Source organism: Abramis brama (assembly GCF_963993115.1).
Source record: "Abramis brama genome assembly, chromosome: 6".
Taxonomy (NCBI): domain Eukaryota; kingdom Metazoa; phylum Chordata; class Actinopteri; order Cypriniformes; family Leuciscidae; genus Abramis; species Abramis brama.
The window spans coordinates 25,761,454-25,785,314 of NC_139968.1; the positions used below are offsets into that span (position 1 = coordinate 25,761,454).

Sequence of the window (23,861 nt, forward strand, 5' to 3'; positions counted from 1 at the left end):
CCCTGATCGTCATCTAAACCTGCTTTAAAAGATCATCGGAGCCTGAACCTTCCATTTTAGAATGACAGAGTTCGATCTAGAGTTGCTGCCTTCAATAAAGTGCTAATGGGGTGTAATTATGTTAGAAGTGCAGATTCAGGTCACACCTTGGAAATGAGACATAAATACATCCTCTCCAGAAGATGGCGCTACAAACACACACAAGCTTAGACGAGAAGATGGTGATGTTAAAGTGATAGTTCTCCCAAAAATGAAAATTTACTCACCATCAAATTGTTCTAAATCTTTCTTCCGTTGAACACAAAAGAAGATATTTTGAAGAATGTTGGTATCCAGAGCAGACATTTGACGGTAGCCAATGAAGTCAATGGCTGGTGACTGGTTACCAACATTCTTCAAAATATCTTCTTTTGTGTTCAACAGAAGAAAAATGTGGAACAACTTGAGGGTAAGTAATGACAAAATGTAATATTTTTGGTTAAACTATCCCTTTAATTATGTAGGGGCTAGTTTGAGTCTACTTCCTATGATATTCCATCACACATTTTCATGTTACAACTAAATTGCGCATTTAAGCCTGTTTTAAACTAAACGTACACAAATGATTCCCAACTTATGTGTATAAGTTGAGAAGCGAACCTTTGCATTCTAGGCCCCGCCCCGCGCCTTGGCCACGCCCTCACGTCAGACCTATGAGAATGTAGGCGGGGCGTGTGCGGTTGCGCCATGTTAACGCTGCACGTTGCAGCCGCAGCAGCCAGTAGCGGCAATACAGAGACATATGCAGGATTATAGAGCTAAACCCGGCCAGCAGCCACAGAAAAGATTGCAATTGCGTTTGAGGCTTTTATTTAATGCACCGCGCCCAGAAGAAGCCAGGATCGCGTCCCCATTTTGGAATGATCATTTCTTACAGTGCCAGAGGCCCCTTGAATTGAATGTAATGTGAACATTTACAGCAATGTGGTTATTTTCCTGCAGATGAGCTGCCGTTTTATCCTCTCCCCCCACCTCCTATTCTCCTTTCATCATAAGTCAAGATCATCTTCAATTCACTGGACTCTCCTAAACCTGTATATGAAGGTAAGCATGCGTTATGGTTGTATTTCTGTATTGGTGTCACCATTCATTCATGCATGCATGCATGTCCTGTCTTCCTTTTTTATCCCATTGCATAGCAACCAAACCAACCAATGCAAGCTTCCAGATCCCTGAAATGGTGCACAGGCAGAGGCATAAAGCGTGCATTCACCTTGCACGCTGGTTTTAGGGACAGGTTGCTTCGGATGCCATGCAAATGCCTTTATGTAACGTCCCGGGTTTAATTTCTGCTGCATGTCAAGATAATCCATCCATACGATGCCCAAATGCATGCAGTGTGTCTGTGGTGTGTGTGCAGCCAGGCAACATGGATTGAATGCATAGTGTATTTCGTTCTGTTCTTGATACCTGGCAACCCTCTCAATGGCCTCTTTTCGAGATCCTTCAGCTGTCATGTGAGATATATTTGAGCTTTAGTGTTTATTTAAGGTTTATGTCACATCTGTACATCTCAGCTGCTCCCATTGTGCCTTATTTTCTCTGCCACATCATTACATAACCCCAGCTCTCATCCTTTGCATGCAAATAATCTCCTTGCATACAGTTGGATCCAGAGAGGACCTTATATTGGTGCAATAAGGTTTGTTTTAATTGTTTTCTGGGCACTACGCATCTCCCCTGGTTGAGTCGGTGACATCATCTACTGTTCTGTCCCCCTGGTGTGTGTGTGTGTGCGCATTCTTCAACAGACTGTAATGCAAGATCTGTGTGGTATTCTTCTGATAATGTGCTTGTTTGGATGAAAAGCCCTTTTACATGTGAAAATTGATGTGTCATGCAAGTCTATTCTGTTGAATGGTTTTTATTGCAGTAGGGTTGGATGGTCCTGTAAAGCTGGCTCTGGTTCAGGTGTAATAGGTGACACATGAATGAAAGCATGAATGACATCCTGTTGGTCTGTTAGCATCTTTGTCTTCTCTTCTAGCTCAGTGGTTCTCAACTGGTTTTGCATGGGATGTTCACAAGCAAAGTTTAAGGTATACATGCAGTCGTAAAAAAAAAAAAAATACTGGTAAAATTTGCGTGAAATTTTCCTGGTACAATTTTTCTTGTCAGGTCCAACATTGTCTTGTATGGAAATGTTTTGGGCTGCCACTTTAAAGATCATTGCCTGCCTTGGCTGTTTACACGCAAAATTTTAAGTGTGCATGTAATTTGGAAAAAAAATTGCTTGTGAAATTTTAAAAATGCATGCGTTTTTTGTTAGTTTTTTTTTTTTGACAATATATGCATTTAAATTTTTTTACTTGTAAAATGTTGCTTGATGGGTCCAACAGTGTCTTGTAAGATACAGTTTTTGGCTACCGCTTGACATCCAATGAAAGATTTGCATTGGATGTTTACAAGCAAAATTTTAGGTGTGCATGCGATTTGTAAAATATTACTCTTGTAAATTTTAACAATGTATGCAGTTTTACCTGTAAAATGTTACTCATAAGGGCCAACAGTGCATTTTGATGATTTCGACTGCCGCTTGACTTATAGTATCTGGGTCCTGAAGCAAAACCAGTTGAGAACCACTAAGCTTACTTGTATAATTACTTGTAAAGTTTACTTGTAAAATATACGTAAAATTGAGCATTGAAGTGTGTTGAAAATACCATAAACTGCATAGGTCCAAAATATACGCAAAATTCGACTGAATTGGAATATTCCCAATTTTGTAAGTGCATAAATGACAACAGAACAAATAGTGGGCTGTTGTGTTATTATTGGCCATATTCCAAGAACATTTGCTGTAAAATACCATAAAGTTTGATTTGACATCACGGTTGACAATATGGCTTCCCCTGATACATTATTTTTTTTTTAGTCAACTAGTAGTCGTACATTTACACCATTAGACGACTAATTGCACGTTTGCATTAATTTAATTATTTAAATGCATACTGTGGGGAAGAATATATAACCAATAGCCAAGCTTGCCGCAAAGCACCAGCAAAAATAATGATTATGAATGTGTCGGAAATAAAAAGCAAGGAGCCATTTTAGGTTTTTTTTAATAAACTAGTGATTTGAGTCAGTGTTGGCTGCAAAGATGAAATTGACTATGCTGACACGCCATCTCCACTGGATAGTGGATGCGGATTTAGATAGAATTGCACATTTTCATATGGATACAGTATACAGAATTTAAACTGGTTAGAGTATTTATTTTGGTTCGTTTAAAAGTAGACATTTCAAGCTTTCTATATTTCTCATGTCTGTGAGGCAAGTAGCCGATTATATACTCTGAGTTTCGGTTCGTTTTTGTGACGCGCTCTCCAGTTAACGGAGACCGAGACGGCAGAAAGCGCATCCTGTTTGTTTCGTTTTATTGTGAGTTTACAAAAACAAAGTAGACCATTTACAGTTTTGAATGACGCATTACTCTATTATCTATATGAGCAAAAACGACATAGTATTTTAAGTTGATTTCCGCTGTTATCAGGAAAAATGCAAGTGATCGCGCCGGCTAATACTTCAGCTTCCACAATCCGCACAAACACTTGGATATGCGTTAACGATCAGTCCCTCGTGACTTCGCCACTTCATGTGGACTTTTTTTTTTTTCTGCGACTAACTGACGAAATAAAATTTTGGTCGACTAAGCCTCTTCGCTTCGATTAACGTTTAATCGACTATTAGGGGGCAGCCCTAGTTGACAATGACATCAACAACAAAATGTAAATCGTTTTTTATTTATTTTTATGAATACAATATAAATTAAAATTCTTATTTGTTTAGCAATCTTAGCTCTGCACAATTGTTGCCTTTTATTTTATCTTTATTTTATGCTTTTATCAGCATCGTATTTTCCCTTGATGTTCAAAGAAATGAATTAGAACACTCTGTAGCTTATGATGCTTTAGTTATAGGTTATGATAACATAAGAGAGAAAGATGGAAATATTGGGTGGAAGGTGGTTTAGGGGGGCTGACCGAGAGAGTTTTTTTAGGGTGGGGGATAAACTCATTTTGTAACCCCACTGTCTGAGATCTACTGAGGTGTTGGTGGTCTGATCCCCACTCAGCGGAAAATTCTAAGTGTTTCGGTGTTTGTGGTATTCGATGACATCCGGGGAAACTTCTACAGAAGAGAAATGTTCCGCCACACACATGCTCTCACACACACATCACAGTTTAGCAAGTTATACAAAGAGATTATCCTTTCTGCATTGACACGCATGACAAATAAGGTTGTGCTGATGCAAGTATCAGATTTAACAGTTGATTTTGTCTTTTTGAGATCTTACGATTAAAAATCTTTGCGGTTCTTCTACTTCGAATCTTTTCATATTTCAACAATGTCATCTTAACAGTAAGTGTGAGATTTTAAGAAACGGTGATGCTTTTGTTTCAAAAGTCTTTCTTTTAAAGGTACTATGTAAATTTAGTCGAACGTATGTCAAAGGAATGCTCAAATGCGTTTGTTATTGATTTTGTCTGCCAGTTCCTTTCCATGTAGATTGTGTCATAGATTAATAACTGGAGTAAGTTGGGTGTGGAATTTGAATAGGCGGCTGTGACCGTGCTGGAAGGTCACATGTTTGCTCCTACAGGTCATGAACTCTGACCCCCTGTTGTTTACCCAGCTGCCTTTTAGTGTTATGGGAGCTTGTTTCGTACAGCGCGGACATGTGTAAAGAAACTTAGTTGCGTCTATTTTTAGAAACTCCTAAAAAAAAAAAGTAAAAATAAACTTTAGGCAACTGTAAATGATATAAATGCCATTTTAAAGGGCTTCAGGAGAAGATAATGCTTGGGGTATTTTAAAGAAAAAATATTTTTTTCTTGTTTGTTTGTAGAAACCTTTCAGATTATCATTAATTCACCCTCATGTTGTACCAAACCTGTATGACTTTCTTCTTATGTGAAACACAAACGTTTTTTTATTATTTTTATAATGGAAGTCAATGGGGTGTTCTTTGGAAATTAAAAGGAGATTAAAATCGATACGAGAATCGATGCGTCAGCGCCAAATATCGATATTTGAATTAATAAATTAAGGCGCTCTAAATATATTTCCCTGCTCCCAGTGTCGCTTCTTCATGGCTCCTCGAGGTGGCGCTCAACACATGAATGAGGGAAACCTGAACATAAGTTAATTAGCCTTCGCACTTCGGCTTTTATACCATTGATGGGACAAACATGTTGTAAATCGACATCTTTGACGCTCTTCACCGAGCGCTTCCACAGATACACATGGGAGAGTTGTCAGCAGATAAAGAGCATCTAAGATGTCTATTTACTATATGTAAATTTACTTCATGTATGTGAAGTTTTAGCTCAAAATCCCCCTCAGATATATTTTTATAGCATGTTAAAATTGTCACTTTTTGAGAGTGAGCAAAAACGCACAGTTTTTGTGTGTGTCCCTTTAAATGCAAATGAGCTGCTGCTACCGGCACAGAGGGCGGAGTTTCAAGAGCTTGTGTGTTTTAGCAGCTCGATTACCTCAAACAGACACACACTGAAAATTTAAAACGCGTTTAGCCTTTTATGTTCAGACCGGAGTCGGACAAAGATGGAGAGACTCAAGAAGAAGTGACAACATGTAGAAGCAACAGGACATTTCTGAATGGTTAGTTGATGAATTTAAGTAGCTGATGTGGAGCTAACTATCTTCTGGTCATTGATTAGCATATTCTGTCTTGATAATCTATAAATCGTGTTCAGGGGGCGGGTTTATGTAAATTTTAGGGTTAGTGATGTCACTAACCCGGGAGGAATGTCGTGTAGTCCCTACCAGCCGTTTGTTGTAGTCCTTAAAAAGTGATTTCTGTAAAAGAAAATATAGATAAAACAAATCGATAAGCAGGTAAATGTGCAGGTAAAAAAGTATAAGCATAAAATGTTTAATTTACTTAAAATGTTACATTTAATTGAAAAACTTTTTGTGCTGTTTTCTAACAGTTTATAATAAAGAGAGAAAACCTGCACTTAACCTTTTCATGGCCATTTTGTTTTAATAGTTAGACCGATATTGTGATGTATCATTATAGGATTGTCTAGCAATATATCGATTATCGCAGAATTGCTGTATCCTGATATTATCGGTATCGTGAGCCATGTATCGTGTATCGTATCGTATCATGTGGTACCCTGTGATTCCTACAGATTGTTTCAAAGCAGCTTTACAGAGATCAAAGGAAAATAATGCAACAAAGTTTGTTCCCAGAAGAAAATAGCGTCACAGTCCAGCTTAAGTAAGTTCAGTGATGTTTCATTTTTGTTGTAAAAAAGTTATTAATTTAGTTCAGTTTTATATATATATATATATATATATATATATATATATAGCCGCTCTGGAGAAAACCGTGATGTCTTCGTCCAGCTCAGTTCAGTTCTCATATAATGGTGTCAATGCAGGCAGATCAATATTATTGCTGAATATTAAATGAAATGTTAAATTTAATGTCCCCAACTAAGCAAGCCAAAAGCCAATGGCAACAAAGGTGAAAAAAGGCGACAAAGACGAAACCAGATGAAACTGGGGGAAAGACACTAGATTGGATGGTGTGGAGTTAGAAACCCAACAGTTGGTTACAAACTCTCTAGAGTTAGAGATTTTAGCCCTAGGAAACTCAGTGTGAAGTCTTTGATTCTACGTGTCGCCCACCAAGTCTAGAGTATTTGGTTCTAGAGTCCAGAGTGGGCTGTCTAGAGCTAAACAATAATTATTCACATGTAGTTGATATTTTTTCATGTCATATTCATTAATTTGAGTAAATTTTAGATTGATTGAACTCTTTATGAAGTTCTCACAACAAGCCACCTCTTGATATTTCAGCAGAAAAAATTGTCACGTATTGCTTCTCTAGAATTGTTTTTTTTTTTGTATGTTGACCACACTGCTGATATATTTACTTGTTTTAGGTCATCTGTTTTTTGTGCCCCAAATAGACGCTGACACAGTTAAAATGCTCATGTTAAATGTCACGTCAGTGCCTCAAACTATTTCGTCTGAAACCTAAAATTCACTTTTTTTGCTGTTTCGGACAAATATTTTGAGTTGCCGAAAATTCGGTCCATCGGTCCATTTAGTTGACCAAATGTTCAAACATTATATATAAACATGCATCAACATTTAATTTCAAGCAATTAGCAATTTTGTTAATTCTTTGTTCTTTATGTCTTTAATTATTTATTGTCCGTGTTTTAGTGCATAGTTACAGGAGTGCATTCGCAACAAGACTTGCACATTCTGACTTGTAACTTAATGTTCAAATGTTCGTTTGCAACATTTTGTACTCGAGCTAATTTTTTGTTAATGTGTATAAATCTTATTAATTATAGATGAATATGTATGTTTGAGTTAATTAACCCACTATCAGTGTGCATAGTTCATCAGTGTTCATTGTTAGCGTTGAAAACATTGTTAGCATAGTTCATATTTTGCTGTATTGTTTTTTCTTGTCATATTTTTGTCAACACAATGTTTTAATGTGCATTTTTCACTGTGTTCTCGTTATAATTGATTATATCATTGCCAGTCAGAAACTTGGTTAGGTTTGAGAAACCGTGGCTGTAAAATGCTACGTCTCTTTTTGCTAGGTGTTGAAAGGAAGACGAATTTGTAATTTTTTTTTTTTTGTTGCTCTTGTAGAAATTCTTCTGTATTATTTGTGTCTCTTTTGAAAGCCTATTTATATTAGAAAAGACGGAGCAATTTCAAAGAGAAACTCTTCAGTTGGCTGATAGTCTTGGTCAAAATTGACCTTGTTATCTTAAAGGAGAGCGTTTAGTATCACTGAAACCTTGAATGAAACAGTTTAATGTTATGAATTGCATCAGAAGATGAATAAAAAATAAAAAAAGTAAATATATTAAGCAATTTCCTTTCATGAGTTGTATGATGACTTATCTTCACAGCAACCCTGACCTGTACTTCCTTTATGAGTTACTTCAATTGACGAACCATTGTCTAGCTGTTGTGTTTTGATTTTTGCTTTCTCGTTTCTACTAGTAGAACCTGAAAGCTAAAATCTATAAAACTGCTCACTTTGTACAGAAGTACAGAATGTTTGTGAATCATTTTTGCCGTAGGATCACATGCGCTAGTGTGTTTTTTGCACTGCTTAATAACGTTTACCATGGTGAATGCGGGTCAGCTGAGCTTGTTGGTGACCTTTAGCCTTGTGTGTTTTGCAGACGGAGTGGGGACCGTAATGACCGCACGCTTCCGGTTGCCTGCTGGCAGTACTTACGATGTGGGAGCGTTGGAGGAGGCCAGAGAGAGACAGCAAGCGCAGGTGGTGTGTAACGTTTTACTGCTGGACAACACAGTACAGACCTTCAGTGTCAATGTGAGTACATGCATGTTTAACCTAAGCTACTAAATCAACCCTCAGGACGAGTTGTTTTCCTAAAAGAGGCCAAATTTTGATTTAATATTAAACTTCAGTATCCTTTGTGCTCCATATTGAAAATCATTTGGAACAAGCATGTTTTTTCTTTTGTAAGTGATCAGTTAAGTTTTTCACTTGGTGGATAACAAAACATGCGAAAAATCCCATATATTTACACTAAAGGTTACAGAGTGGATTTTTTTCTTGGACTTTGGCCAATAAGAAACCAACTAGCAGTAGCAACCAATCAGAATCCTCCAGCAAGACCGTAAAAACCAATCAGAACACCTTAGCAACTGCATAACAACGCCCTGGCAACCACTCAGAACACTCAAGGATCTTGGCAGCAGGCCAACACCACTCACATTTACTTCAGAAAATGAAAAATAAATAAATAAATCAAGATTAATTTAACAGTACTTCAATCCTAACTTACTAAGATTACAATAAATGTAAAAACTCCATTTTCTCCAGAGGGAAATTAGTTTTTAACAATATTTTCTAAACCTTTAAAGACAGACCTGAGTTCTGACGTTGGTAATCGGTGGTATATGCTTTTGTTGAAGTCATCCGTTCGCATTCATTTCTTCAAATTTTTAAAATGATCTTTTTTAAATCTTAATTCCTGTATGGCAAACTCTACTTGCAGGGAACATCCTCTCACATGAAGCACAACAAATGACATAATCAAGTCTGACAAAATACTTAAATATTTGTACATATTGTACAGTAAATTAAGTGTTGTTTTTATAGATATAATCAACAACTTTTATATTTTTCCATTTTCATTGTCATGCGCAATGGGATTATAGTTCTTTCCCTCACTAAAGCCGTTACACAGTCTTGTACCTTTTGTCTTTTTGTCAAATGTTCAAGTTTTGGCTTATAACGCTTTAAAGAAGCCTTTTTTATCCTTATGGAAAAATGAATGATGGAAGACATAACTTTCGTCTTCCGTTTTAAGGATTTGTTTGGATGTTGAGAAGATCCAAAGACTCTTCCCCTGGAGACCTACAGAAACATCTCTAAGGGTTCAGAAGAACTCTAAAAGACCTAAAATAACCCTTTAAAACTGTTAAAAACCTCTAGAAATAAATCTAAAGATTTAATGTTCTTTATAAACCTCTTCAAGATCTTAAATTATATTTGCAAAGAATAATTTGAGATCTTTGTTCCACAGAAAATCTCTGAGGCACACTTTTTCCCTTAAAGTAATAGTTTTGTCAAATTGTATGTGATGTTACAAACATGCATGATTCTTTCGTCTGTGGAACACAAATTAAGACTTTGCTGAAAGTCTAAGCTGCTCTTTTTCATAAAACCAAAATAAACATTGACCAAAGTTGTCCATATGATTTGTGCACTATATTTCAAGTGCTCTAAAGCATGGAAATGCTATGTGCGAGGAACAGACTGAAATTTCAGTTGTTTTTCCTATTAAAAGTTTGAACAGCTTGAACATTTAGCAAAGTATCTTCATTTGTCTTCCACAGAGGAAAGAATCATACATGTTTGGAATGATGTGGGGGGTTGTAAATGATGACAGGACCTTGACTTCTGAGTGAACTGTTCCTTTACTAACCGCGAATGTTGTGTGGATAATGATCTTCTAGAGGTTGAGAGTTCAATCTCAGGTAGAGGTGACCCACAAGCCGCAAAGTTACTGATGTCTTTCAGTTTGGCTGTATCAGCATTTTACTCCTGAGCTGGAGCGCTGCCGTTATTGTGCAATAAATTGGTTTGGATGAAAAATGTCTGCTAAATGGCAGGTCGGTGAGAATCACCACAGGAGACCAGCCGTCTATGAGGTACAATAGAGGCTGACTGGAGTTATGCGATGTGGCGGCTCGGGTTGGTTTTCCGCGTGGAGCTCAGAGGGGCTGTTTCGGGCAGATGCTTCACATTCCTGGGTTCGACAGAAGCGTGTCCTGAGGCCATGGCTGTCATGATCATACATGCTGCACAGATCTGCTGGGCTGAAGGGTTAAACTAGCTTTGCAAACGTTCGTCTATTAAAACTGCCTTGGATTCAAGGGATAATATTTCAGGTCTCATGTTTTCGTTTGGTAATAAAATAAATTGGAAATAAAACATGCTATTTTGACTATACTATATATATCTATTGCACTATATTTACTGTTTTATTGTGAAAATACTATATTTTTTGTGGGAATTCCGTTGAAATAAAAAAAAACGCTGCTTGTCCAGAAACATGGTATTTCCATGCCAGGTCCAAAAAAAAAGTTTTGAAGTCGTTGTATTATCAAAAAATACATTACTTCATTTCTTAGACATTACTTTTTACTTTACTTTTTTTTTTTCAAGATTTTTTTTTTGTGTTTGGTTTGGTTTGGTGTGCGTTTTGATTTAGTGTTTGGTTTGGTGTTTGTTGTGTTTTGATTTGGTTTTTGTTTTATGTTTTTTGTTTGTTTTTTGTTTTTGTTTTGTGTTCTGGTTTGGTGTTTGTGTTTTGTTTGGTTTTGCTTTATTTTGTGGTTTGGTTTGGTTTGATTTGTGTTTTGATTTGGTTTTGTGGTTTGGATTGTTTGTTTTTTGTGATTTGTTTTTGTTTTGTTTTTGTTTAGTTTCTTTGTGTTTTTGTGGGGGTTTTGGTTTGTTTTTGAGTATGGTTCTTTTATTTTTATATTACAGTGCAAAACTAATATGAATGCACACTTTTTGTCTCTTGTAGAAGCAAGATCAGGGGCGGATCTTGTTGGACGTAGTGTATAAACACTTGGAGCTAACTGAGCAAGACTACTTCGGCCTTCAACTAGCAGACGACTCTTGTGACAGCCAGGTAGGCGCTCACTTGTCACTCAGCAGTCATCATCGGCAGTAGATCACCCATAAACCCTTGTTCATTCAAGCAGCACATCATGTTGCGAAAAGAGCATTAAACCTGAAAAATTCATATTTTTTGCATATCAATGATATGATAGATGCAAAAATATTTTCCCATGTACCTTGTTCATTTTCAGTCTGTTATTTATAGCAAATACGAAGCAGTTCAGTAGTTATTTTGGTTTCTAGACAAAGTGTCTGCATAAACAGGAAAGTTGAATCTCAGGTCACACATTAAAACGCTGCTCTCAGTTTCTGCTCCTAGTAAAACGAGGTGAATGTTTAATTCATTGCGTTTGATGTTGTAGATTTTTTATTTTTTTATCGACAAGCAATTTTGGTGTCTTTCACATTGCTGAGTTTGTGTGATTGTCATGAAAATGTTGTGCTATGAATAAAAAGGGGCCTAAATTTCATGCACGCTGTTTTATATTGTTTATGACTGTGTGTTTCAGAGGTGGCTGGACCCAAACAAATTTGTTAGAAAACAGCTCAAAAGTAGGTATTTTTTCACATTTTTAAATTTGAATGTTTTTATTTGTATGATGTATCTGAGTAAAATGTTCTTTTTGTAATTATTTTTTCATTTTCAGGGCCATCCCCACATAATCTGAGGTTCAGGGTGAAGTTTTTCGTGAGTGACCCTGGTAAATTACAGGAAGAGTACACAAGGTACAGTTTTAAAAAAAAAAAACACTCCTACGCATATGAAAAGTAAAAATAAAACTTAAATCGTATAAATTAAATCTGCGTATATCGTAAAAAATAGCACATTTTCTCTCTCTGGATTATCAGTGATTTTGTTTGTGATTTTTTTTTATTTTTTATTTTTTATCATAGATATTTGTACTTTTTGCAACTGAAGCAGGATATTCTGAGCGGCAGGTAAGGATGCACGTTCTACATGTAAAATGCATAATTTTCCGTCTTAAAGCCAATCTCATGTAACAGTTTTCGTTTGTTTCTTTGCTAGGCTTCCTTGCCCACAAAACACTGCAGTTCTTTTGGCTTCTTATGCAGTTCAGGGTAAGTATTACAGATTATTTATGCATTAACAATTAGTGGTCCTATGGGTTTTTCAGTGCCAATATCTATAGAGCATGGTAGCAGCCATTTACTTCATTTTAAATTAAATTTTGACAGATATTTTGAAATGCCTTCTGACATTTTGGCAAATAAAAAAAACGAATGTATTTTGTTTCTGTATTTTGTATCTTTGTTTAGTGGTTTTGTGCGAAGTATATCACTTGCCATTCATCATTACTTAAACATCAATTTTAATGACGCAAATTTGAGGAAATGATTGCAGACTCTCTGACCTGTGGTTCTGTTTGGCTGGTGATATAACCGTCCACACAGGATGCACAAAGGCTGTACGGTTTGCCAAATAGTTCATGATCTGCCTTTTGTCTCCTTCCTGTCCTTGTCTGACCCATTTCCAGTAATAAAGCTGAAAAATGTGGCGATTTATTACATGATTAACAATATTTTGTAGTAGCCGTTAATGTTACACTCAGCACAGCTGCTGTTTTACTTATAGCTTCACATTTTATTCTTTTATCGTATGGAAATCGCACAAGTTTGCTGTTTTTTAATAGTTTATATAGTTTAATATATTCATTTTAATTTCTTTCTTTTCATTTTTTTAAGGGTAAATATGATTTTTTTTGTTTTGTTGTTGTTGTATTTACAACATTGGATATTAGTGCTATTTTTCATATAGATTTGTCCTATTTTTCATTGTGCTGACTTAACTTTAATAATTAATAGTATTAATAATTTAATAGCTGCTAAATGAACATCAGACATTCTTTAATGCTTCAAATTTGAGTTAAATGTACTTGCAACTTTAGTTTTAGTGTTGTTTTTGTCGAGAATTTTATAAAATTGTTTATTGCTTCCAATTATAATGTTGAGAAATATACTTGCAAATTTAGTTGTTTTAAAAAAGATAAAATTATACAAAAATGTTTGTTGCTATAAATGTACTTGCAATTTTAATTTGTTTGTGTTATTTTGTTGAGAAAATTGTACAAAATTGTTCCATGCTTCAAATTATGTTGAGATAAATGTACTTGGAAATTTAGTTTTAGTGGGTTTTTTTGTCAACAAGATTTTACAAAATTTTTAAATGCTTCAAATTATAATGTTAAGATAAATGTACTTGCAAATTTTTAAAAGTTTTAGTGTTTTTTGGTTTTGATTCTTGTTGACTTTAAGGGGTCTCCAGTAGCTTCTGTGAGGAAACTGGAAGCCTGGCTCTATGAAAGGGTGAAAGACACATTGTGCCTCACATTGACATACATACACACATGGTTTCTTGGCCTGTTTTGTGTTTCAGCTGAGTTGGGGGACTACAGTCACTCCGAACATTTGTCTGGGTACCTCTCTGAGTACAGCTTCATTCCCAACCCTCCGCAGGACTTTGAGAAAGAGGTCGCCAAACTTCACCAAGAGCACAAGTAAGACATGTGCATGAAATCCTCCAGTGTGTTAAAGATTCTTATATTTAACTGAGTGTCAGTGGAGACGGAGGAACAAAGGGTCACAGCTGAACACACACACACACACACACACACACACACACACACGGGCAGATTTGTGGAACAAGGCGGTTCATTGTTTGTGGATCTCTGAGATTGAGTCTCTCTTCTCTCTCTCTCACAGTGGACTCACACCAGCTCAGTCCGAGTTTAACTACTTGAATGCTGCGCGGACGCTGGAGCTCTACGGCGTAGAATTGCACTATGCTCGGGTGAGTGACCGGCCCATCTTACCCCACTGGCTACTCATCTTGTTTCATATGGTACTGCAAACAAACACTAGAGGCTTGAATGATATCTGGTGCCACTTAAAACAGGGGATTTTTTTTTGCGTTTTGTATAGTTTCGTTTTTTGTGTTTTGCAATTTTGCCCACTAATTTTAATAAATATTTTGTTTGTCTGTCATTCATTCTGTCATCAGTTTGTTTTATTGGGCGTTCTATTGTTTATTAGGTCATTCTATATATTGTAGTATTGCACCAAATTTTTTTTTTTTTTCTGTAACAAAAGGCGAAATCGCCGGAAAAAGCCGGAAATCGAAACGGAAAATAAAGTTTATTTACTAATCAATTAACCAATCAAATTTTATTTAATCAACACTAAAGTAAAACTTGTATATAAACATTGAAAAATGTAATGGTATAATTGTTTTTTCTTTTTACTCTAATTGGTTGTTGAAATATAAACACAAACAGTGGCTGTAATAACTTGTTTTCATGACAGATTTATTCAAACATGAAATAATTAAGAAAAAAACGTAATATAGTGCATATTTTTTGCATCACAGTTTCAGTCAATGATTTTGGCCAAAACAAAAAAAATATTTTATCATTAATAATATTGTTCTATGCATCATTTGTTCTGTCAATATTATTGTTCTGTCATTCATTTGATCTGTTGTTCGTTTTAACTATTCTATCCATCTGTCATTATTGGCTGATAGCGAAATGGTCGCCAATATATTGAGCATCCCTTCTTAAGCAAACCAAAAGTCTAAGCACTCTTTAAAACAAAATGGTTTTGATGTTGCCGTGGAAACTGCATCCTTATGGTTTCCTACTCTTCATGATTTCAGGACCACTGTAACGCAGAGATATACATGGGAGTTTTGTCTGCCGGCATCTCCGTCTATAAAGACAGGGTACGAGTCAACCACTTTCCATGGTAAGGGTCGTTTTAGCTGTAAATTTCTTTACAATTGGGAATTTCATTGAAATAAACGCATTTGAAAGCTTGTGGATACAAATTCTCATTTGAAACATCTTTTATGTCCCCTCCCCTCTCTTTCTCTTGTGTTTCAGGTTGAAAATTGTAAAAATATCTTTTAAATCTAAACAGTTTTTTATACAACTAAGAAAAGAACTGGTATGTATTTGTTTAGACGTATTGTTTTGCATGTAATCGAAATCTGTCTTTACCTTAGATTACTTACAAATTGTAGTCTGTTACTGATTACAAATTACATGATGAAAATTATAGTTAGTAACATAGTCAGTTACATTACACATTTTAGGTAATCAGACTACTTTTAGATTACTTTTAGATTACTTTTGACCTACTTCATTTATCACATTTATTTGAATAAGATAATCTTGTACAATAATGATATCAAATACAAATAGATAGAAATTATATTCTATTCTTTGCATCAACAACATGAATTGCATTGAACATATATAAGCGAAATGATGTAATCAATACAAAAAATAACTGTATTCTGATTATGAGTATTATAAAATGTAGTATAATCTGATTACAAGTAAAATGTAATATAATCTGATTACAAGTACTTGCATGTAATGTTTGGAATCTGATTATGTAATGCATATTATATAATCAGTTACTACCCAGCTCTGGCTGTAGTGGTGAAATTGGAATTGAATTGCAAAGCTTTATTGGTTTTGGTATTAACCACTGAAATTGTTACATACTAAAATGGATTATTTGCAAAATACAGTGAGCTCACCAAACCTTCTTTCTCATCATCCGCTTTCTGTTTCACAGACTGAGAACAGAGAGTCTTTATTGGGTTTCAACATGATGAACTACAGAGCTTGTAAGAACTTATGGAAGGCCTGCGTGGAGCATCACACGTTCTTCAGACTGGAGCGACCCGTTCCTCCTGAGAGGAACCTCTTTCTGCAGTACTTCACCCTCGGATCCAAGTTCCGCTACTGGTGAGAATGTTTGAAGAGTTTCTTTATTAGGGTGCAGTGGATGTAGGAGCATGCAATGGCATTTGGAAAATTAAATTTATGCAAAAAATCTGCAAAAAAAAAATCCTTAGTATTTTTGTCTTGTTTTCCAATACAAATATCAAAAATAAAATAAAAATCAAGATAGATTTACTTAAAAAGCAAAATAACTTAAAATGTGAAGTCTTGTTTTCTGAAAAACATCATCCAAAATAAGTGAGTTTATGCTTAAAGGAACACTTTGACTTTTTGGGACTTTAGCTTATTCACCTTATCCCCCAGAGTTAGATAAGTCCATACATACCTTTTTCATCTCCGTGCGTGCTGTAACTCTGTCTGACGCACCCACCGCTAGCCTAGCTTAGCACAAAGACTGGAGGTAAATGGCTCCAGCTAGCATACTGCTCCCAGTAAGTGACAAAATAACGCCAACGTTTTCCTATTTACATGTTGTGATTTGTATAGTCACAGCGTGTACGAATAACAAGGTCACATGAGACACAACCATCTTTTAACCGTATACATACTGGGAACTATATTCTCAGAAGACGAAACACTGTTACTTCTGCGGAGTGATTTACTCCAATTCTGAGCGAACTCTGCTCCTCACCACGGGGCTTCTCAGGCGCTGCGAGCAAATCACTCCGCCCAAGTTAGCAGTGCTTTGCCTTCTGAGAATATGACCATGTTATTTGTACACGCTGTGACTATATACAAATCACAACATGTAAATAGTAAAATGTTGGCGTTATGTTGTCACTTATTGGGAGCAGTCGGGTCAATTTTTTTTTTTTTTACAGATTGGGCTTTGGTCGGACTCGGGCTCATTTAGCTTTTCTCCTTTCATCGTGCCCATAATATACGTGCAGAGCGCAGGCTACTGTATGGAATATTGTTATATTGATAGGCTAATATTATAAATATGCAACGCAATATGCGAACACGCGAGTAACACCACGCGCGTGCACAATGGATTATGTGACAGTTGACCATGCAGAGCATCAGGGAGAAGTTGGAGCATAAGGAGTCACTAAAAGTTCCCAATACTTAAGGAAAAGCTGCATTTTGAAAGAGTTTTGATTTGATTACCGAGCCTGAAGCCTTCAACAGTGGATGCTATTCTTTTTCTTCACAACGATCACAAATAAACAGTGAATGAACCTACTCAGTTCAACGGATTTTTTTTTTCTTTATTATATTTTATTATTATTTAACGTTAGCCAGTTGGCGAAGAGTTCTTTGAAACGTTGTTCTTCAGTAAAGTTACTTGACATCAAAAAAAGGTAGGCCATAAATCTTTATTTACTGCTGGATCACATTTGGCTATATAATATTCTCTACTGCATGCTTATGCTTCTCTGTAATGGACAGTCTGTATTAATATTTGTGGGCATAATTGTCGGTGGTGGTAGTTATGTTTGAGGCCTATAATAAAATTTTACCTAGTAGCGTGTGTGTGTATGTGTGTGCGTCTTGTGTGTGTGTCTAGCAGAGACAGCACACATCAGAGAGCGCGCGTCAGAGAGAGCTCAAAGTGATATTGATGTTGGTCTCGGGTCGGGTTCGGGCTGAAAAATTGCAGACGTTTTCGGGCTGGGGCCGGATTAGGGCTTGAACACCACGGGCAAGGTCTCGGTTAGGGCTGGATGTTTTGCCCCGTGCAGGGCTCTAGGCAGTATGCTAGCTGTAGCCGTTTACCTCCAGTCTTTGTGCTAAGCTAGGCTAGCGGTGGGTGCGTCAGACAGAGTTACGGCACGCACGGAGATGAAAAAGGTATGTATGGACTTATCTAACTATGGGGGATATGGTGAATAAGCCAAAGTCCCAAAAAGTCGAAGTGTTTTTCGAAGTGAAGAAAAAAATCAGTCTAAAATAAATTTAATTCAATGGTAAAACAAGATTAGTTTTCTGACCCCATTTTCTTTCTTGATTCAAGCATAAACTGCTTGTTCTTTCAGAAAACAAGTCTTAATATCTTACGTCACATAGCTTCCTAAGTTAGTGTATCTTGATTTAATATTGTTTATACTGGAAAACAAGACAAAAATGCTGAGGAAGAATATAATTTTTTGCCGTGTAGATGTTCCACCTGAAGATTTCATGCTGGAAAACGAATTACAGATTATTTCGCTGTTCTTTTCTCCTTGTCTTGTGACTTGCAAGTATGGGAACGTGCAAATCGGCTCCTTTGATCTGAATTAATTCTGAGTTGGTTCAAAACTCTGATTCGGCTAATAGTTATCTATCACTTTTTTCCCTCATAAATGTCCAGTTTTACACATTTTAAAAATTAAAGTGTGCTTAATATTGTGGTTTATCTGTTTGTTTTCTTAACTAGGTACGTATAAATACATATATAATGCATGAATATCAAAATGTCATACTGAATTTAATCGAAAAGCTAAAAAAGGTATATTTTGGTTGTGAGTTGTGGTCATTTTGTCATCTGTTGTACGGCTATCTCTCCTGATTCTTGCACAAATGGAGTTTTGAGAGTCTGCAGTGACACTATGTTCTGGCTTTTTTGCAGTGGTAGGACAGAGGCGCAGTCTGTACAGTACGGAAAGGAACGAGGCATCAAGAACAGAGTCTTTGCACGGTAACACATTTTTTTTTAATAACCAATGAGGGGGTGGGAGGACACTATGCAAGTAATATGCGTTATGTAAGTAGAGTTTTTGAAAATGAAATGTTATGCGGTAGTAATACCCAACCATTATCTTTGTTTGTTAACGGCAGTGTTATTTTAGTAAAATTGATATCCTATTAGTTTTTATTAATTTTGAATTAGTTTAATTGTCTATTATTTTATAATTTTTTATTTAAGTTTTAGTTTTTTAGTATCAAGTATCAAGAAAAGTTGCCTTGACAACTCACTGAAATAAAATAAGTTTATTTCAAGTAACAAAGGTTAAGTTAATTCTAATAACCCTGGTTGCCGACACTGCAGATTTTGTTTATATCGGCTATATTTGTTAGTAGGCGTGCGGATATACGGTAATACCTTATATCGTGCATGATATTGTTATCGTGGCCACTTCAGAATACCGTGAACAATTATTTATTATGAATTAATATATGTAACATTAATATATAGGTAACGATTTACAATAAGGCTCTATTAGTTAATTCATTAGATAACATAAACTGACAATACACAATACTTCTAAGCATTTATTAATCTTAGTTAATGTTAATTTCAGCATTTAATAACACATTATTCAAATCAAAAGTTGTAACTATTATGTAATGGATCTAAGCTAACACGAACTAAAAATATGTTTTATTTCTATAACTAACATTAACAAAAAATAATAACTTCTGTAACAAATGTAGCGTTTGCTCATTGTTAATGTTAGTTAATGCATTAACTAATGTGACCTTATTGTAAGTGTTACTTATACTTCTTTTGCACTTTAATCTGTTTGAAACATGTTTTCTTTATACATTTTTTTTGTGTTTTGTTTTATTGTATTTACATGTTCAGAGTTCTTTTTGTTATAAGAAAAAAGTTATTTAACCTGTTATATTATGACAACACTTTTTTTGCAACTTATTTCAATATCGTGATCAAACCATATACCGTGATAAAAGCTTCAGCAATTATCGCAACATGAAAATTTGATACCATTACGTCTGTTTGATAGTATGTGCCGATTTGTCTGTGTTTGGGTGTGTTGCATCCCACCCATTTTGATCCCTGTGGTGTTAAAGTGTCAGTGTGTGTTTGTCGAAGTGTGGTCAGATGTTCTCAGAATGACACCCAAACACAGGAAGTGTAAGCAGGGCTGTGAAGCACACTACTGTGAAGGGCGTGCACATGTCATGCACATGTTTGTGAAAACACACTCAGACATTTGTTTCGAGAGCAGCGTTTCTTCGAAGATGCTGAGGCTGAAAATCAAACTACGGTTTATGTTCCATCATACTTCAAGGAGGTATTTCTTTTTGTCAACACCGACCTGTTCTCAGTGAACTATACGATAATCGTGCTTTTGAAGAACGGCTCAATCTTAAGATTACCAGATATTTGTGGTTTCTAGAAGAAGCGTGTGTACGAACATCGTAACATAAAAGCAGTTGTTTGCTAACTACTGGTTAGTTTGGTGTATTGTTTGTCACATTTTTTTCTGGTATTTTTGTTGGGGGATAAAAAATGTGTAAAATGTGTCAAATGTTCCATGTTGGTTTATGTAGTAATATTACGTAGTATTTCTTAAGTGTACAAAATCGAAGTAACTTTTGAGAAAAAAAGTTTCAGGGCACTTTGAAAATGCTCAAGGCATTTAATAGTAACGTGTGAACTAGGCAAAAGGAAACAGGGTTTGTTGTAAACCTAATGAGTAACGTAAGTTTACAGAAAATAAAATTTTCTTTGTGAACTAGTTTCTGTGTGATCACTTTTTCCGATGTTTCATCGGAAAAAGTAAAAAAAAAAAAAAAAGTTTGTTTGTAGTTTTTAGGAGAAACAGGAAAGAGTGTTTGTTTGTAAACTAGTGTTGGTGTTGCTTGTAACCTTTTTCTGATGTGTTGTAATGTGTAAAATGTGCAGTGTTGGTTTACATAATTCTATGAAATATCACAAAATTGTGAAAAATCTACTTTTGAGGTATGTTACAAGGCACTTTGTTAGAAAACGTTCATGGTTTTCAGGGGTAATGAACATCGTAACAGGAAACACATTCAAATAGTTTGTTTTTGTACTTTAAAGCTTTTGTTAAAAAAAAAAACCACTTTAGAATGTATCGAACTTGTTGCTTTACGTACTGCAAATAACGTTGACATTTTTTTTGCAACGTTACTAAAATTTACAAAAACAAAGTTGTTGTTTTTTTTAAAGAGTTGAATGTATACAAACCAAAGGTAACCGGAAATAACGTTTGTTTGTAAACTACTGTTTCACTTGCAAAAAATAGTAACATAAAAGATCATATGTATGTAGATGTGTATATGTTTGTTTGTTTATATATATATATATATATATATATATATATATATATATATATATATATATAGTGTGTGTGTGTGTGTCAAATGTGCCATGTTGGTTCACATAAATGCTAAGTAATTGTGGTATTTTCAAAAGCAAACAATTCTGATTTTGTTTTACATTGGAAATTGAATTCTACAATATTTCTTGTGGTTCTGGTTAATAGAGCATGTTGTCTTTTCGATTCACAAAAGATCATTTATAATGCATTTCCAGGTCACCAAGCAAGCCTCTGGTCAGGAGACTGATGAGCGGTTTGGACTGGGAGACCGTCAGCAGGAATTCCCTCTCGGACGACCGACTCGAGACTCAGAGTCTGCCGAACCGTTCTCCGCCGGACTCGCCCGATCAGTGAGTTCCCACAAGAACAAACTTCCCTACATATGCAGGTTCATTCACTTACACAGTTTAAGTTTTTAATTTGTTTCTTTCCTCAGCAGTAACTCCGTGTTTACCACAGAGGGCGCGCGGGTCAGGCCGTCCTCCATCGGTCACCTAGTCGATCACGTGATCGATGACTCGCCATGCCAGACGTTCACCAATCACAAGTCTGCATCCTCCACGCAGGCCAACAGCATCAGCCTGGACTCGACACCGTGAGTTTCGAACTTTTTGTCTTAAGCACGCCAGAGCATCCAAGTCATAAAACAATATAAATTAAATCTGCATCTTACAGTAAAATTTGTAACTTTTAAAAGTTTGTTCTACTAACAACTTTAGAGTGAATTCATTTGTTTATTTGTTTAAATTATTGATTTAATATAAATGGCAAATTTTATCCACAGAATTTTTTAACAGCATGTTCTTCTTGTACAATGTGCGAAAGGTAGTAGAAAATGTAATGTACACTATACAGTTTGTGCAAAAAAAAGTTTTAGCGTAAAAACAGTCTATTTTCGTTCATTTTTGATGGTTTTCGCTATTTTTTTGGGCCTAACATTTTGTAAATCATTCAGAAAAACATGTTTAAATCTTCTGTTTATTCAGCTACAGTGATAATATGATGCCCATTGGGATTTCCTGGAACGACTTGCGTTATCGTACTTCTGCGCGAATTTCTGCGCGATAGCGCCCTCTGGTGTTCAGATGGAGTAGCATTTACTACTGATCACAGAGCTGTGCTTCACTGACAAGCTGCGCATAAAATAATCGCAGCCTTTGCCATATTTTGTGCGGTTTCATTTCGATTAATCGTGCAGCCCTAATTTGGAGATTAAGTGTGAAATGATTACAATCTAAAAATATATTTAAAAAGTTGCCAGCCTACAGCAGCGTTTTTGGTCATTTTCATGGCCCCACAGAATTTTTTGTTGTATGAATATCTGAACATGCTATATATATATATATATATATATATATATATATATATATCAAAAGAAATAACAGAGCCTTTGCTTTTAAACCAAAAAAATCTGTTTAATTATACTAACATTAGGCCATTTTAATTTATATGCTGTTTATTGTTGATGATTTTACATGTGCATCTGCTTACGTATGAAATTGCTGGTTTCTGCTTCTTCTTTGCCTGGGTTTTGGTCTGGAGATTCTGTACTCGTTCAGGAGATGTGTAATAGTTCCCCCTACCTTATAACAGTGATAACACGGAAATAACTCGTAATTGGAAGGGAAGCGTTTTCTCATAAATGACGAGTTAACTTGTCAATGGCAGGGAAAGAGTTAAAATCTCTAATGTTAGGTGCGATTAATTACATAAAAATGTGATTGATTCGTTAATTTTTTTATCGATTTTAATCGATAAGACATCCATCTGTTTATCACAAACTTTCATCCTCTTAAATGACTCAGTTGTCTTAAATTATTTTTTAACCATAATGATTTTTATCAACTTGACATATTGAGGGGTTTTTTTGGCATGGCATTTGGCAGTGCGTTTCAGGCTATTGTGAAGATAAGCCACTTGAATGTTTCCCCCAGTACAGCTCGTATGCAAAATGTTATGATGCTAAAACTTTGTTTGACAACCACATTGTATTTGTTTGCTTGTGCGTGTCCTGTAAGTTCTAACAGGTCGCTTATTAATTACCCCCTTAGTTATATTGTGTGCAGTCGGACAATTGTGATATTTGTATTCAGAGATTACACAATTCTAGATTTTGATCTGCTTAATGATGCGTTCTCAGCACACAAGGGCTGGACTGACACACTTTGAGTCATCAAAGTTTCCGCTGTGAAATTTTGTTCTTATTTTAGCACTGCACTGTAGACGCACACTCTCACTGGCAACCTGAGGTTTAATATCGTGTGACCACATATCTCTGACGAAATGACACGTTGTTGGTTGAACACTGTTTTCGAGCTAGTGGAAATTGCTGTGAGCTTTGTGGTGGGCACAGTTCAGAGTGTTACCATGGCAGGACCGATTGAGTTCACACTGATGAACCCAACAATATTTTCCATTGGAATGAGCTGTGACCACGCTTAACACATTTCCTTTCTCAGATCGTGCCACCAATCTCGTTTCGCAATGTCAGAATTTCCGAATCAAGGCTGTCCAGCACACCTTTGACTCATTGTGTGAGTTTTCATGTTCTATATAAAGATGAGTCGCACTTGTTATCTCTTTTTTTTGACCTGAAAGAATATGAAAAGAAATGCCTGTACTTGCTAGGTGAAATGTGATCAAGACTAATCAAGAGTTCAATTCAAAATCGAATAGCTTAATCAACATTCAGTATGCAAATAAATGGAAGTAAGGACCAATCAAAATCCAGTATGCAAATAAATGGAAGAAAGTAAGGACCAATCAAAATTCAGTATGCAAATAAATGGAAGAAAGTAAGGACTAATCAAAATTCAGTAGGCAAATAAGATTGTTTCTGTTAGATATTTTTAAAAG

At 35.7% G+C, this 23,861-nt stretch overlaps 1 protein-coding gene across 3 annotated transcripts in view; it reads left to right on the plus strand.

Annotated features, from left to right (window-relative positions):
* The first annotated feature begins 717 nt into the window (after positions 1-717).
* The window catches only part of ptpn4b (protein tyrosine phosphatase non-receptor type 4b), a 37,989-nt gene continuing 14,845 nt past the window's right edge, over positions 718-23,861 (plus strand). Inside the window, exons 1-15 of one of the 3 annotated variants that reach the window (XM_084117538.1) lie at positions 718-1,083; positions 8,235-8,389; positions 11,124-11,231; positions 11,731-11,773; positions 11,869-11,947; positions 12,116-12,160; positions 12,249-12,301; positions 13,617-13,737; positions 13,943-14,030; positions 14,895-14,983; positions 15,121-15,184; positions 15,824-15,996; positions 18,545-18,613; positions 21,221-21,355; positions 21,442-21,600. In XM_084117538.1, coding sequence (XP_083973664.1) covers positions 8,252-8,389; positions 11,124-11,231; positions 11,731-11,773; positions 11,869-11,947; positions 12,116-12,160; positions 12,249-12,301; positions 13,617-13,737; positions 13,943-14,030; positions 14,895-14,983; positions 15,121-15,184; positions 15,824-15,996; positions 18,545-18,613; positions 21,221-21,355; positions 21,442-21,600 — 1,364 coding nt within the window. In that variant the 5' untranslated portion in view covers positions 718-1,083; positions 8,235-8,251. Of the gene's footprint in view, positions 1,084-4,269; positions 4,402-8,234; positions 8,390-11,123; positions 11,232-11,730; positions 11,774-11,868; positions 11,948-12,115; positions 12,161-12,248; positions 12,302-13,616; positions 13,738-13,942; positions 14,031-14,894; positions 14,984-15,120; positions 15,185-15,823; positions 15,997-18,544; positions 18,614-21,220; positions 21,356-21,441; positions 21,601-23,861 lie in introns of those variants that run through there. The other 2 variants (XM_084117540.1, XM_084117539.1) reach the window with 2 other exon arrangements.